The 15,311-nt window shown below is 42.9% G+C and overlaps 1 protein-coding gene across 11 annotated transcripts in view; it reads right to left on the bottom strand.

Annotated features, from left to right (window-relative positions):
* mast4 (microtubule associated serine/threonine kinase family member 4) overlaps positions 1 to 15,311 on the bottom strand; it is a 122,620-nt gene that overhangs the window by 67,062 nt on the left and 40,247 nt on the right. For 2 of the 11 annotated variants that reach the window (XM_018744751.2, XM_018744756.2), the window contains exon 1: positions 12,182 to 12,311. The exons of the other annotated variants lie outside the window; for them this stretch is intronic. In XM_018744751.2, the coding sequence (XP_018600267.2) occupies positions 12,182 to 12,220 (39 nt within the window). In that variant the 5' untranslated portion in view covers positions 12,221 to 12,311. Of the gene's footprint in view, positions 1 to 12,181; positions 12,312 to 15,311 lie in introns of those variants that run through there. 11 annotated transcript variants of the gene reach the window in all.

Below are 15,311 nucleotides of genomic sequence, written 5' to 3'. Positions count from 1 at the left end.
TTCAGCAGTTGATTCAAAATTAAAATGAGCCAAGTACTTCGCATGTTCCAGGTTGATGCCGCATAGCACACGAAGCCTGAAGTAGTCGCAGACAGCCTGTTAAGGCCTCCATTAAATTTTCAAGGGGTTGATGATTGATGGCACAATTGCTCAAGAAACTCAATCCGTGATATTTTTGACACGCTGATAATGACTGACGCACACTGAGGAAATGATGTTACAAAACTACCGAAACAGTCGTACAAGAAACAAATGAATTCATAATAAACACAAGATGCCAAACTGGGATTTTAAATTAAGTACAAATACAGAAATGACTAATTCATCTACTGTATGCTTTCATAAAAGATTTTGCTTTTCCTTAAGCTGCCAAAAACGTCAGCAGAACACAAGGCCATGCTACTCTTCCCTGTACATTTAAGGTACGGAGTGTAGCAAATCCGCATACGCCGCTAAGGTACTCTTACACGCATATCCGCAATATTTTATAAAGTAGTTTTAATGTTTTCAAAAAAAAAACTAAAAAGGTAACTTGAGGGCTAGTGAAGTCCCAAGGACCATGAACATACATACAGACTCCGAAAGCGCTGCCACACTATGGGAAACACCGGTACTTATATTGACAAATGAACCACAAAAGACCAATGTTCACGATTTATGGGAAACTTAAGTGCATGAATAATTAAAGAGAGTGCGAAAGCTGCCAGAGGCAAGCAGAATTGTTCATGACCACATGCAGAACTGCTCGTATGTGTGAGAGAAGCTGGACGCCCACTCCAGACAATCTCTCTTCTCTGAAAAGAGTCAGACACAAAAAGCCACAGTTTACCTGTGCCTTACTTTCATTTTCCATCCTTTTTCGCCGGCTGCTTAAACCATTCGGCCACAGCGGTGATTCAAAGGCAAAACCAAAGGGGCAGACGAGGCGGACCACCTCGGCAGTGCCCTAGGAATGTGGGAGGAAGCAGGAAGACCTGGAGAAAAGAGTGCGGACATGCAGCCCCTGCACAGACAAAAAGCTGGGGATGGCTTCAAGCCCACAGCTGTGATGCCTTGAGCCGACATCCAGAACGATCAGGTCACCACAGGCTCCAGCGTAGCTAAGGCACGAGCACCTCGCAGTCAAAAGAGAGGACAGGTAAAACCGACGGTCATATTTATAGCAGGCAGTCCCAGTTCGTATATTTAGCCCTCAGCAGAAATGACCCATTTACCCACTGCAGTTAAATCCTTCCTCCAAAACGTTGGTTCAGCAACGATTTGCAAAATCAATGAAAATATTTGACCACGTATAACTTTACAAGTGTAATGCAAACTCATCAAGCACTGATGATTCAGTTGATTACACAGTTTAATCTGCCAGTCTGCTACTAATGCACTTTTTTGATAGTCTACATCTAAACTCACTTGACTTTCTGAACTGCCAACTTTGCTGGCTGACTGAAAATTTTCTCAAATTTTCTCATTAGTACTCTAACAAATACCAGGTATTTTAAAACAATACTAACCACACATAATGAAAGAAAGACAGACAGGCAGACAGACAGACAGATAAATGCACATCAGTAAAATAAGTGTCAACATACATGACCATGCACAATGGGCAATACAACGTTTTCATTTTTTAAACCCCGCTTATGTAAATGTTGTTTTCTGTTATGGCTTGAAATTTGCATCTCACTATAAAACATGTTTATATACAGGTACAGCTTTATAGCATCTCATCGGCCGGGCAAAAATAATTTATTTTATGGCAAAAACAAAAACACGAGCAGATTGACAAGGGCAACATCATCCCCCTACCCACCACCTTTTCAAGGTGGAAAACGTGACTGCTCAAATGGTATTTTAAATATGATGTATGTTGTAGTTAATTTCAGTCACATAATGGAGCAGGTCCATCTTCAGTACCAATCACTCAGAGTGCATATTGTGGAATAGCTCAGAGATTAACCTGTGGAAAACTCAATGGGGAAAAAAAAAAAAAAAGAAGCAACAATAAATATTTACAAATAAATCATAATAATAAACTTGGTCGCGCTAGCAGAAAACTCCTTGTTCATGGTGAACTGACATGGGTCGATAAATATGACTGATTATTGTTCTTTTAGTCCATTACTGTACACGGTGTTCAGATGAAAGGATAAGATATAAAAGGTTATCAAGTTATTTAACAAGCAGCTGGCAATTCACTGAGAGAAATTCTTGAACTACAAGGCGGATTACCAAAATCAGCAATGCCACACCTCTGAGTGACAGTCGAGCTCTATACCAGTAAACAAGTTTGCTTAAAGATATCAGAAGACCTTACATCATGATCCAATTGTAGACACCTATAAAACTCAGCATTAATTTTTCTGGAAGCTCTTTAAGGTTAATGAATGCAAAACTGTGATTTTTTTTTTTAAGCGGTCTTATGGGCACAAAAATTAATTAATGAATCTAAGATGCATTTTAAGAATACTATTCAGTAGCAGCTCATTTTTCCCCATGAATAATTTGCATTGAATGAAAGGATGACAAGCTGAATCAACATAATTTCATTAAATTATACGTATACATTTATTCATTTGGCTGACGCTTTTCTGCAAAACAACTGACAATAAGGTACTTAGAACTGTTTAGCAAAATATGGATATAAAGAAATTTTAATTAATGTTTTCAACATTTTACAATATCTTGCATCACGACTTCACTTCAGGGTGCACATTCAAAACAGTTCAATCCCTTCCAGTTTATGATGGATTTTATATATAACACTGACAGGATTGTACATCCTTGGGCGAGAGTTCAAGCAAGGAGTCACTGCCAAACTTTGGTGGAGAGGCAAGGGCAGGAGGGGGTGGCAACTTGGAGGAACACACAGTATAAGTGTGTGAATGATTGTATATACCGTATGCACCCACAGTGTGCACATATACAATCATTCACACACTTATACAGCAGAGCAATGCAATACACAGGGACACACACACACACCCAGCAATTTAGTATCAGCAATTAATGTGAAACACATGTCTTTGAACTGTGGGAGGAAACCCATGCAAATGAGGAGATCTGCGAGGGGCATATGAATTTATTACTTATACACATAATTATTCTATACTGGAGGGGGTGCGGTGGCGCAGTGGGTTGGACCACAGTCCTGCTCTCCGGTGGGTCTGGGGTTCGAGTCCCGCTTGGGGTGCCTTGCGATGGACTGGCGTCCCGTCCTGGGTGTGTCCCCTCCCCCTCCAGCCTTACGCCCTGAGTTGCCGGGTTAGGCTCCGGTTCCCCGTGACCCCGTATGGGACAAGCGGTTCTGAAAATGTGTGTGTGTGTATTCTATACTGGTATTTCTAAGGAGGGTGCGGTGGCGCAGCGGGTTTGACCGGGTCCTGCTCTCCGGTGGATCTGGGGTTCAGTTCCTGCTTGGGGTGCCTTGCGACAGACTGGCGTTCCGTCCTGGGTGTGTCCCCTCCCCCTCCAGCCTTATGCCCTGTGTTGCCAGGTTAGGCTCTGGTTTGCCGTGACCTCGGTCAGGACAAGTGGCTTCAGCTAGTGTGTGTGTGTGTGTGTGTGTGTGTGTGTGTGTGTGTGTGTGAGATTTCTACAATTTCTTTTTTATTATTACAAGTGACTGTAGCGTTACATACATATGTATCTTTAAACACATTTAGTATTGTGTGTTTCATTATTTTTTTGTAAGGCAAGTTCATTGTAGCATATCCCAAAAGATTTATGTGGTGGCATGGTTAGACATAGTTTTGGTTTTACATACATAGGAGCAGAACAATGTTTTACACACACACACACACACACACACACACACACACACACACACACACAGGCAATTTAGTCACCAGTTCACCAAAAATGTGCCTTTAGACTGCAAAGGAAATTGGAGCACCCAAAGAAAACCCACAATTTGTTAAGCATGCCGTATGTAATAGGAAAGAAAGAACTGAAGGACCACGGGTACGCAGCCATAGAGTACGAAAGTAATTAAAAGAAAACATTAGCTCTCATAGGCATAGAAGGCAGTTAACTATGGAAGTAAATTTGCCTATTTCAAAAGGATTTGGTGATACCTGAGCAACAATGGGTGTCAGTTTCGGGGCTCAGGAACACATAAGTTAACCAATACAAATGTAATTACGGATCTCGGTTGTGAGAATTCACCTGCGATTTTTCAGGGGACGCATTGCCTTTGACTACATAAAAGTAGCCGCTTACCTGAGCATCTTTCATACACCTAGATGTCCAGACATACTGCCAATTATTGGGCCTGATGCTCTGCACATCACACATTCCTGAGCAAACACTGTGCATTCAAATGAGTCTTTCTAGTAGAGACAAAGCACACTAAACTAGCTCTTAGAGCTCTTTCCGTGCTTTATAGGAAGTAGTGTTCGTGCGCAGAGGACGAAGAGCGAGAGGCTGAGGTCGAGTCCATGTTAGTGGAGCCTTGCGCCAAGGTGGAGCGGTTAGCGGTTCGCCCGTGCAGCTGCGGTGCTGCATGCTAAGCAGCTCCCATGCCGTCCTCGCGCGTGCAGACACACGGCGCACAAAGCCTGTCCGATACGGCAGCCACAGAGCCACCCGTATCGATTTCTGCGTTATCTATGGAGAGAAAAGCAATCTCTAAGGGAAAGTGTGCCAATACAGCAGGGGGATATTCCTCTGATCTGGGCAACTGGGAGATATTTCAGCATTTTGCCCTGTAAACAGGGTCTCGGTATGTGACATATTTATCAATCGTCTGTTTCCAGGTGCCTCTGAATGATGAAGGCAGGTTCTTTTTTTTTTCCTGTGGTACAACATGCTCCACAGACAGGAGATTTGATTTCTCCCACACTAACCGCAACGTGCCGCCTTCCCAAACAATGGAGGCAAACACAGCAATTTGATTCCACGGCAATTCATTTTAGCCCACTCGAAACAAACGGGAAAACAAAGGCAGACCAAAACTGGGAAAAATAAACAGAAACTCTACGGACTGTATGAAAAAGCAAGACATCTTTACTTTTTAAAATCCTGACTAAAACATATCCACCTTGGGTTTGCACCCGTACAAACTGGGTAAACTAACACAACGCAACGATATGTGCTGACAAATTGCACTCCAGGCATTTTCTTTTTCGTTTCTGAAAAAATTCGTACGGACAAAGAAACTCGAGTTTGCAAAATGAGGCAGAGCTTAAAAGTTGTTCATCTGTCATAATCCAAGCGAAAATGGGTCATGTTCGCCCAAACATAAAAAAATCCAATGGCCTGAAACAATATTACTTACTGTCTAGTGGCACGAAAAGACACTGTAAAATAATAACATAACATTAGCAATAACAAATTAACAGAGACCCATCAACAGGTTGCACTGTGGTTAAAAACAGACTTGAAGGGGCAAAGACTTGAGGAGGGAGCCACTGTAGTAGCCTGCAATTCAGTTATAGAGTAAAATGGGTAAGAAAACTGATGCTTTCTTGAAATCACTTTAGATAGAAGAACTGGCTAAACAATGGCATAGCACAACACAAAATATTTATTTTTCTGATTTAGACAGATGAAAAAATTTAACGCAATGAAAAAATTTCCTGTAATGTGCAAAAAGCCTTTGTGAAAAGGAAATAAGCATTTTGAAGGTTTTAAGGTTTCAACCTTTTTAAGGTTTTACTTACACGGAAACTCATTCCTATTAAAACACGTACAGACGACTTGAGAATGCAGTCAATGTAATGGAGGAAGTGCCCAAAAATTTATATCGTGGAGGATACAAATCAAACATAATATTCCCATTCTAACAATGCGACGGCCAGTCATTCGAGTCATAGCCAGCATATAAAAAGCTCAGTCTTGGGCACTGATTAACTCCGAGTTCCATTTTTTCATTGTTCCCTGGAAAATGTGAAATATGAGGACTCAATATGTGATGGCACCACTGTGCAACTTACACTGCAGGCCCTGAAACATGGTGGCAATTCATGCATGATTATCTCCGTCCTGCTCTCAATCAATTTGGGGCCACTTTCTATGCACACTCCCATTCGCGGCCGAATGGGATAGATAAGCGCATGCATGGTATTCGCCAAGAGCTGCACTCATACTGCTAGATTATCATGGCCCCAACCAGATAGATCGTCGAGGGTATGTCATGCTGGGAATACAAATAAACAAGACATGATCAGATAACGCCCCAGTCAATAAAGAGTTTTCTTGAAATTGGCAGGTCCTGGAAGTCACCTTTACTTCGCTGATATTCGTATCTTGGTATCCTGATAACTTACTATATATATAGTATCTTATGGAAACATATACAGTATGACGAATGGAAACGGAAACCAAAGCAACCAAAGAAACATATCTGCTCGTTTAGGCAGTAATACTGACATATCTATATAAAAATTATAGATTATTTGCGTTGCCTTTTCTCCAACCTTTCGGCAATTAAAATAAAATTTTATTTCCGATACATACGAATATGTTTTGAAAAATATTGCGGCCTAATGCTCCAGTGAAAACTCAATCGTTATCATCTAATTCATCTGTCATCTGAAACATACGGTCCAAACCAGCCTATAGCAGCCTGACCTTCAGCACAGCCAAAACAGTACCATCCGCCAAGCCATATGAAGCCATATCAAGCTTACCAAGTAGAAGCTAAGACCCACTTTTTACATGTTTCCCCATTGCATAAATGTGATATGCAGTGTGTGTGTGAAAACAACATATTTAAAATTCTGGGCAAAAACTGTAATATGAAAATACATTAATAATCTATATTTGTTTCTCCCCCCTCCATTCTAGAAAAAAAAAAAAATTCTTGTCTAGGTTGCGAATAGCTTTTCAGACCTCACAGTTAAGCTGCAACAGAATGTGAAATGACACTCACGGCAATCCATGCAAATTTACCACGAATAAAAATTTGACAGACAAGAGGTTTTAAACACGAAGCGACGATATTAAAGAGCTGCCTTCATCTGAAAGCCCGATTTCAAATTCTGAAAAACAAAGGCTCACAGTGGCATTTGTGTGTGTAGCCTAGAGAACCTCTGCACAGCGCATGAATAATAACACTCCGAAAAAGTACCGTGCCCTAACACTTGGTAACCCGGTGGTAACACGCTGCTGATAGTCAATTAGCAGCTAACGAGCACTTCAACAGTGCATTAAGCAGGAGAACCTAAAACATCACCGCCAAATGTTTCCTCCTAAATTCTAATTAGGACTGTGGGAATAACGCATAATGAATGATTTAAAAAAATTAATACTGAGGGATTATTAGTTAATCAGCACTGAATCACACTAAGGATCTGGACAATATTGTTACAGTTCTACCCAATACCCAAGCAGAAAACTAACATTTTTTCAGTGGAATATTTCATCATTCTGTGAAGGCTTTTAACATGGAGGAACAACAAGCGCAACAAAACGCTACATACATTTAGCACTCAGCAACACAATCATCCTGATATGAAATATTAAAAATTACATTTACAAGACAACAGATATAACTGCACCGCTTAAGCTCTAAAACACAAAAATCTGGAAGGTCAGAAGTATTTAAACCAATTTTCTCCTCTAATGTCACCAGATCTCGAGAGCCATCAGGAGGATGTCCAACATGTGAAGTCAGTGTGGAAGGAGGGCAATGGCATCAGTTTCAGAGGACATCTAAGGAAAGTGACACATTAAAACAGACTTGCCACCTCTGTGATTTATGTACATCCAGCTGCAATTTCCACCAACCCCACAGACCAGAAGGCACAAAAGGGCTTTTTGATGCGTATCATTGTCAGTAGAAAAATGCTCGCCGACGTCTCCAAGAATTGCTACTCCATCTGCCGCTGAGTCTGGTGAAACCCCCGGGGCGCGATGCCAGTCCCAAGGGTCTGCCTTACCGGGCAAGGCTGCCGCCAGTTACAGTTGGAAGCTCTTGAACCGGAAGCAAACGGAATGCAACTATTAGCGTGTACATGCAACTAAGAGAGTTGCTCGTGGATTTTTCCACAGGCCCCAACTGTGAAAGAAAGCAATTAAGAGGCATTTAGCTTGTCAGCCAGCTATTTGGACCAAGCCAGTCTTAATCAAGCGTCCTTGGCGACAGCATCAGTAACTGTTTTTCTGAAAATTAGCTGCGGCTGATGTCGGGGAACCTGGCAGCCCGTGGGCGATTTCCCCACAGCGCACTGTGTCTGCGCATGGGTAGGAACACGATCGGTGACCGACGGCACCTCTTCCCTCCTGGCACGCCATCGAGACACGGGAATCTCCTTGGCAGCCGAGCTTCCAGGCGGCGTGGGGCCGCTCCGGTTACTAACATCTGCCAGGACATAAGGGCTTAACCACACACATTCTCTGTTGGGACGACAAAAAAAAAAAAAAAAAACCACAACTCACCTGGTGCTCCAGGAGTCACAGTGAACAGACGTGAACAGAATTAAAGAGTAGCAACCACAACAACAACGATTAATACATTATCTCTCATTTTAATATCTCAGGAGGAAAACAGGCACTTCTCCAGCTAATTTATTCTTGCCACCTATTTAAAATTCAGATAACATCCTCGCACCTTTAACTCTTACTAATTTTAGCCAGGGATGAGCACAGCACGTTGTAATGAACAGAGAACTGGTGTGATCATTTGAAAAATTATTTATTTGGGTTTTGCTCAAAAGACTCTAATCTAAAAAAGCATCAGCGGGACTTTAGAAAATTCTGACAGCACTGGACTAGCTTTCCCACTAAAAAGGTCCAGGGTTACCACAGCACACTGGCGTGTAAGCTCTAAGCTGCTGATACCTATAAAGGTTGTATAAAAGCCTTGGTGAAGCAGTCACAAACTGCAAATGTATGAGCATCAGATCCATGTATCCAAATCCAGACAGCATCCCCAGTATGAAATATGTTAATGCACTCTGTGTATTTGTATGTGTGGGGGTAGGGTATCCATGACCTTGAAGTAGCCTGGATCAGTTGCCCTAGAAGTAGCAGGGAGACAGGCAGGTGTCACTATATGCCTTCAATCACCTGCAAGGAGATGATTCAGATACTGCTTTGCGGCACATCCCAAAACCAGGCGGCAAAGAATTGATGATCAAAGACTCTGCCATACCGCCTCCCACCCCAAACACCCACCAGCCTCCCATCGTCAGTGTGAGCTGTGCATCTGTTTATGGGTTTATGGCTTTCCTCTTCCACAGGCAGTCAATCTCTATACCTGTACAGCAGCTCTGTACGGGGTATTGCATAGTGACTCAACATAAAACCAACTTAATTGGAACAATCAGTGTTTCTCATGAAAATTTTTTCTTCCCGTGGTCAGCGGTTTTCCATACAGCAGTACTGCTTTTGTAACATGCACAAATATATACACAATATGCTTTCATTCTGAGAAAGAATTCCCTGGTTATGCATTTCTACCACTCTTCAGTAAAATTAACTTGTTTCACTTTTATTATATGCCTTTAATTAAGAAAACTGCTAAGCATTAATAAGAATAATATGATTAATGCACATGAACCATTCACCGGGAAAATAACAGCACCGTCAAGCATTCAGCTCAGTACTCGGTTGACTCTGGACTCAAAGCATTGCTACAGTAAATTTATGTAAACTGAACATTGCACAGGTAACTACAGTACCAGCTCAACAAGTTTAACTAATGGAGGGGGAAAAAAAAAAAAAAAAACACTGCAGGATTGTATCGCAATTGCCTTGCTTGCAATTGGTCAACAGCCTCAAGGTAAACGTCACACCCATTAATGTTTATGTTGGGGATACGAGTCATAAACCCAAATCATAGCAAAGCATACTTACGCATTTGTGCTGGTGATCACTGAACTGCAAAACATGTTCTAACATCTTGTATTATGTTTAGCTCTACTTCCTAAGTCCATGCATGTATTTACACTGTTACAATCTATACAATTCCTTTATTGTACATTTTATTTAGGATTACAAAAACAATCTATGTTCCCTCCAAAAAAGAAAATTGTAAGTGCTGAATGCATTATGCTTTTGCACTGCTTTGTCTATAACTGTCCACTGAACCAAGACCACTGCCCTCAAACTGATTTCTTGCACTCCGAAGACATGTCTTAAAACAGATGTACAAGTCCCATGTTGGACCATACCCAGAAACACAGATAGACAATGTCACAGGAAATCAAGCTGCTTTTCGTACCATATTTGGTTTAAAAAAAGAGAAAGAAAAGCTGAGGTTAGAATTTTAATATATAGACTGATGCTTAATTTTATTTATGTTCACGAAGAATAATAGTTTTGCAAAGCCTTGGGAACAGGGCAATGCAAATCACTCTATAGCATGAAGGGTAACTAAAAGGTTATTGCTGCAGGACACAGTATGTGAAAAGTAACACATGCGACAGCATTTGGAAAGGTTGGCAACATAAGGTGACAAATAGGCAGACTGCACTTTCTCTTTCAGAAATGTGACTGTTTTAGTCTAAAATGTCATGTCTAAGGCCAACATTATTCCAGCGCATACGGATTTCTGGTTTGTTTCACTGCTTCATTCTTATTTATGTCTTGCCCTCTCTCTGGACCTAGCCGTTTTCTTGTTTCGGATTTTCTCAACAAGTCTTTTGCGCTGGGACCTTTAACTCCTGGGGGTGGAGGTCTTTTCTGTCATCAAAACCTCAGTGGATTGATGGGCATAGAGAGGAAAGAGCTGGTTTGGGGGGGGGGGGGGGGCGGCCTATGAGAAAACCTTTGAGACAAAAACAACTACAAAGAGTAAGGTAATTAATGGTTTTTGTGAGAATTACCAGTTTGTGTAACCGTGATAAACACCCATGGTAAACATGTGAAATGTTAATGGGAGTAATCCACTAATAACACTCTTAGAAGGAGAAAAAAAAAATAATAATAACCCTGTATCTAAGAATGGGGACTTGACAGAACATACAAAAGTTTGATTTCCTTCCTAATTTCATAAGAATGAAACACCTTCATGCGGCAATCGTGCTTTCCACTCAGTGGGAATTTCCTTATCTAGTTCGTGCAAACCTTTTTTTGTTCATAATTGACAAATTTAAAACGGTAATAAGAAATAGACAATCTCCAACCAGCAGGCACCACTTTGCAAATGGACAATTACTGTTGGGACACGAAAAAAGCAATTTCAACTTAATTAATCTATGGAATTTTCAAACAGTTAACGCAAAAACATTAAAGGCATAAATATCAGACGAACACAAAGTTAGCTGTTTGACATTATACAGGTCAAGCCCACAACAGCTCCTTTTACACTTGTTCCTTTTAGCATTTACCACAGTGACATCGCTTTCAGGGTTCACCGTCTCGAGGGGAAGCTGGTACCACATTAATGAAAAACAAAAAAAAATTTTGCCAAGTGAGGACATCCCGTTTGCATACCAATGATCCAACTGTTGTTCAGGCTACAAGTAGCTGACCCGTTTTCAGACAGTTTTCCTTTCGGCTGAAACCAGCGTCGATCTCGCTATGAATTTCCCAGGACCGTACAACGGAGCGAGCTCTACACGGCTCGAGGCAGACGGGAACACAGGTGTGTGGGGGGAACACACGGTGCTTTCAGTGCGCAGCTCATCACCACCCGAAGAAGTGAAATCTCCACACTGATCTCAGAGATGCATGTTGCTACACAGTACAACAGCCAAAAAAAAAATAAATAAAAAATTAGTTTTTGCCCTAATGAAGGCAAAGATCTTAAACTGATGGAACTGAAAATAATTAGCAGGATTAAGTCCAATTCTTCTCTCTCCCCCCAGCAAATGACAGCTTGCCATCCAGCCACGAAACTGTCCTGTATTATTTCAACTCAACATTCCATCTGATTTCATCACAGCAGGAGATAACTAAAAACAATAAATAAATAATTAAACTCAAACTTATGTACAACATCCGTGTCTTGGGACAGAAACGAGATCCCAAGATGTCAAGCGGCATCAAGGTTCTCATCACAGAGTTGAGCTCCCAGCTGCGCATCTGATGCGATTCACCCAAACGACACATGCAGAAGTATTAAGATGCGTGCAGCGAGCAGGCAAGCGGATGAGCGAGCGAGCGAGCGAGCGAGCGATCCGACACGACACGCGCAGCGCATGCAGACCGTGCCACGTTCCGCCACTGTTAGGTGCTCACACTGAGGTGCCAAACTCCTGCGGCTCAGCAGGGGGCAGCTGGGCATCTGTCCCCTTACCTGTAGCCCTCGCCTCCTGAGAATGCTGGGCTCATCCATGCTACAGCGCAACTCCTCTCGCTCCTGCTCCTTCTTGCCGGCACAGGGCCATGCCGTGCTCGCCTTACCCGCTCCGCCACGCTATATCTGATATCTTAGCAGCTGCTCCACACTTACATCACGGCGTGTCTGATTGGACAGGGGGCAAAGTCAGCTGATACCTCCCCCCAGCTTTTCTCTCCAACTTCAGGACAGAGAGAGAGAGCGACAGACACAGAGAGAGAGAGAGAGAGAGAGAGAAAGCACTCCAATTCAACATTGCAACGGAAGGGCATGGATTCATTCTCCCGAAGGAGTCGTGCTTCTCTGCACCGCGGGTGACTATAGTAAAAAGGAGGAAATCCTGCCCTGTACTGACCTGGCTGGCTTACAATACAGCCAGCATCCTGTTCTCTTGTTCGCCTGTCGCTGCAGAACCCCCCTCGCCACCCTCAGAGCTCCTTCCTCCTCGGTAAAGAGGTGGGACGCTACCTGGAAGGTCACCGGGCCGACTGGGGACACAGCTCCACAGATGGAGGTAGCAGCTGGGAAGCAAAAGGACGGAAGAGGACCTAATAATGACGGCTGCGGCTGGGAACGGGGAGGTCGGGGTGAGACGCAGCTGGGCTGCCAGCTCCCCGAAGACACCCCTGCCTCACAGGGTAGGTGGGAAGCGGACAGGACGAAACGGGGGTGTCCACCAAGACGTGCAACGCACTCAGCAACGAAGCAAGTACCCATCAACAAGCCCTGCAAACCCATTAAAGCCAGTACAATTCACATTAACCCATATCCAGCGTCAGCTCTGGGAAACAGCTACACACACACATCCAGCTACTGAGGCGGCTCTCGCCACCACAAATGAATAAACGATGGCTGTCTTTTTTTTATTATTATTGCTATCAGAATTATTAGCGTTTAGAAAAATAAGTTGTGATTCTCTTTGTGACTTTCCCATGCAGCAATTTCACAGTCCATTTCAGCGTGCGCTTCACTCACTCGCTCAACCCCCCCAACCCTTCTCATTTCAATTTGTTGTGACTGCTCCGTGAATATTAAGTGGGTTCCCCCGCAGCCCCATGCCACTCCTCCTCCTCCTCCTCCTCCTCCTCTCTCACAAACCAAGCTCAAGTGGGTTCTGTTATCGAACACCAGCGAATGTCACCGCTGCCTGCGGCTGACAAATTCCAAAAAGGTCAGAAGAGTGACTGAAATAAACTCCTATTTCGCCTGCATGACGTAAACCCAGAAGGCGAAGCCAAAAATTCACATCAATAAGTGTAAGCAAGGAAATAAATTCAAAGAAGAACCAACCAGAGTGTTCTGGGGTATCCCATACGTAGAAAAAATTCACAAATCAGACACAGCTGAAACACCCAAAACCGCTCGAAGTCAGGAAGAACCAATGAAAAGCAGATTCGACAATTCAGACTCAACACAGAACAAGAGCGTTTCATCCTCAAGTCCAACTTAATTCATAACAAGAAGAAAAAAAAGAGCAAGATGGTCCTCTATCACGTCTTCAGGAAAGTGTTGAGTAGGTTGTTTGCTTCACTGACGTTCGCTCAAAGATCAGCTTGAAAGATGCTCGAGTGCAATACGTGCTGCCAGTCCCTTCCTGCTATGGGTAAAAAGTGTTGCGTTGCGCATCGGCACCCAGGAGTGTGCGGGTTACCCTTCTGCCCCATGGGCTTCCCTTCACATAGGGAGGGAAAGAGAACAGCGAGAGAGGAACGCTGAGGAACGCTGGGCAAAGGACAAAATCCCCCCGGCCACAGCGCAATTCAAAATGTGGCTGCAAACAACCCTCTGTAGAGAACAGGCCTCCACAGGCTTTGGGTGCCCAGGATTCTGGTGAATATTCCAACACTTCGCAATAGCATGATTATGACAGCCTGCTCTCTGTAAGGCTATTTATTGCAAACAAAGCTTTAAAACATCATATAAAAACTAGCACGCACATTAACTCAAGTCACAGATGTTAACCAACGATGAAAACAAAGAAATATATATAAAATATAATTTTGGGCAATTATTTTTATCATTTCTTTCAGCGGTATTTCAACTTATCCCTCCTGATCAAACCTTTCTTTGCATAACAACACGAAAAGAAAAGGAAACCACACATTCGACACAACAATAATATTGTAACACAGCCACATATTGGATATGAGGTATACAGCAACCTCCCGCGCTGAGGACTGTGTCAAGGGTCCAACGTTCTGACCACAACCATTTAATCACACTGACAGGTTTCATTTGCGTCACGTTACCACCAGCGCGCAGTGCCATCTACAGCAGGGCGTAATGGGGTTCTCTGGCACATGCTGGAGAAAGATTGATTTCAAGGTTGTCCACCTGGAAGGTGATCTTCATCAGCGACCCTGGACGGGAGTCCCATGCCGCAGCATACGACAAATGAATGGGGAAAAAACTTGATATCGTCAACGTTTCCTCTACTTCATAGACAGCAATAACCACATTAGCATGAAAAATGTGTTACTTCTGAGGAGGAAGAAAGTATAATTGCCATTAAGAATAGGCAGGTCCAAGGGATCATGCTCCCGCAACACAAACTAAACAAAATAAATATATAAGCAATGTAATTCAGAAAATAAACTAATATCACCAACATAACACAGTGGGGGGGGAAGTACATTTCAGGGTCAGTAACTGAACATATAAAAAAAAAAAAAAAAAAAACGCCTAAGGTATGTGACCCACCTATTCCCATAGAAGTACACAAACAAATCATAAATAAAGGATGAAGACGGTAGTTCAACTTTTTTTTTTTTTTTTTTAGTGTTTTCAATAAATTTCCGTGACCCTGTTCCAGGGATGATTTTCGTTCATCCCTCTCCAGGAAAAACAGTAGTGTGTCTGGGAAACAATGTGTGGACCCATTTTTAAGCATATCCTCCATTTCGGTAAAGGCACAGAGGGTCCCGTGTGGCCCTACACCTTAGCCAGGTCAAGCTAATCTCTCTAACCCAGGTATGGAGCTCAGCGGTGGAACCAGTGAGTCACCGTCCAGCTGAATCACCCAACATGCTTCGGGGGTCCACCAATGCTGATCTTCTCCCACATCTCTGCAAAGTTCATATGACACCTT

Source organism: Scleropages formosus, chromosome 6, assembly GCF_900964775.1.
Source record: "Scleropages formosus chromosome 6, fSclFor1.1, whole genome shotgun sequence".
In the NCBI taxonomy this organism is placed as follows: Eukaryota; Metazoa; Chordata; class Actinopteri; order Osteoglossiformes; family Osteoglossidae; genus Scleropages; species Scleropages formosus.
The sequence above is the reverse complement of the archived record's forward strand: the minus strand, read 5'-3'. Positions and strand labels throughout refer to the sequence as shown.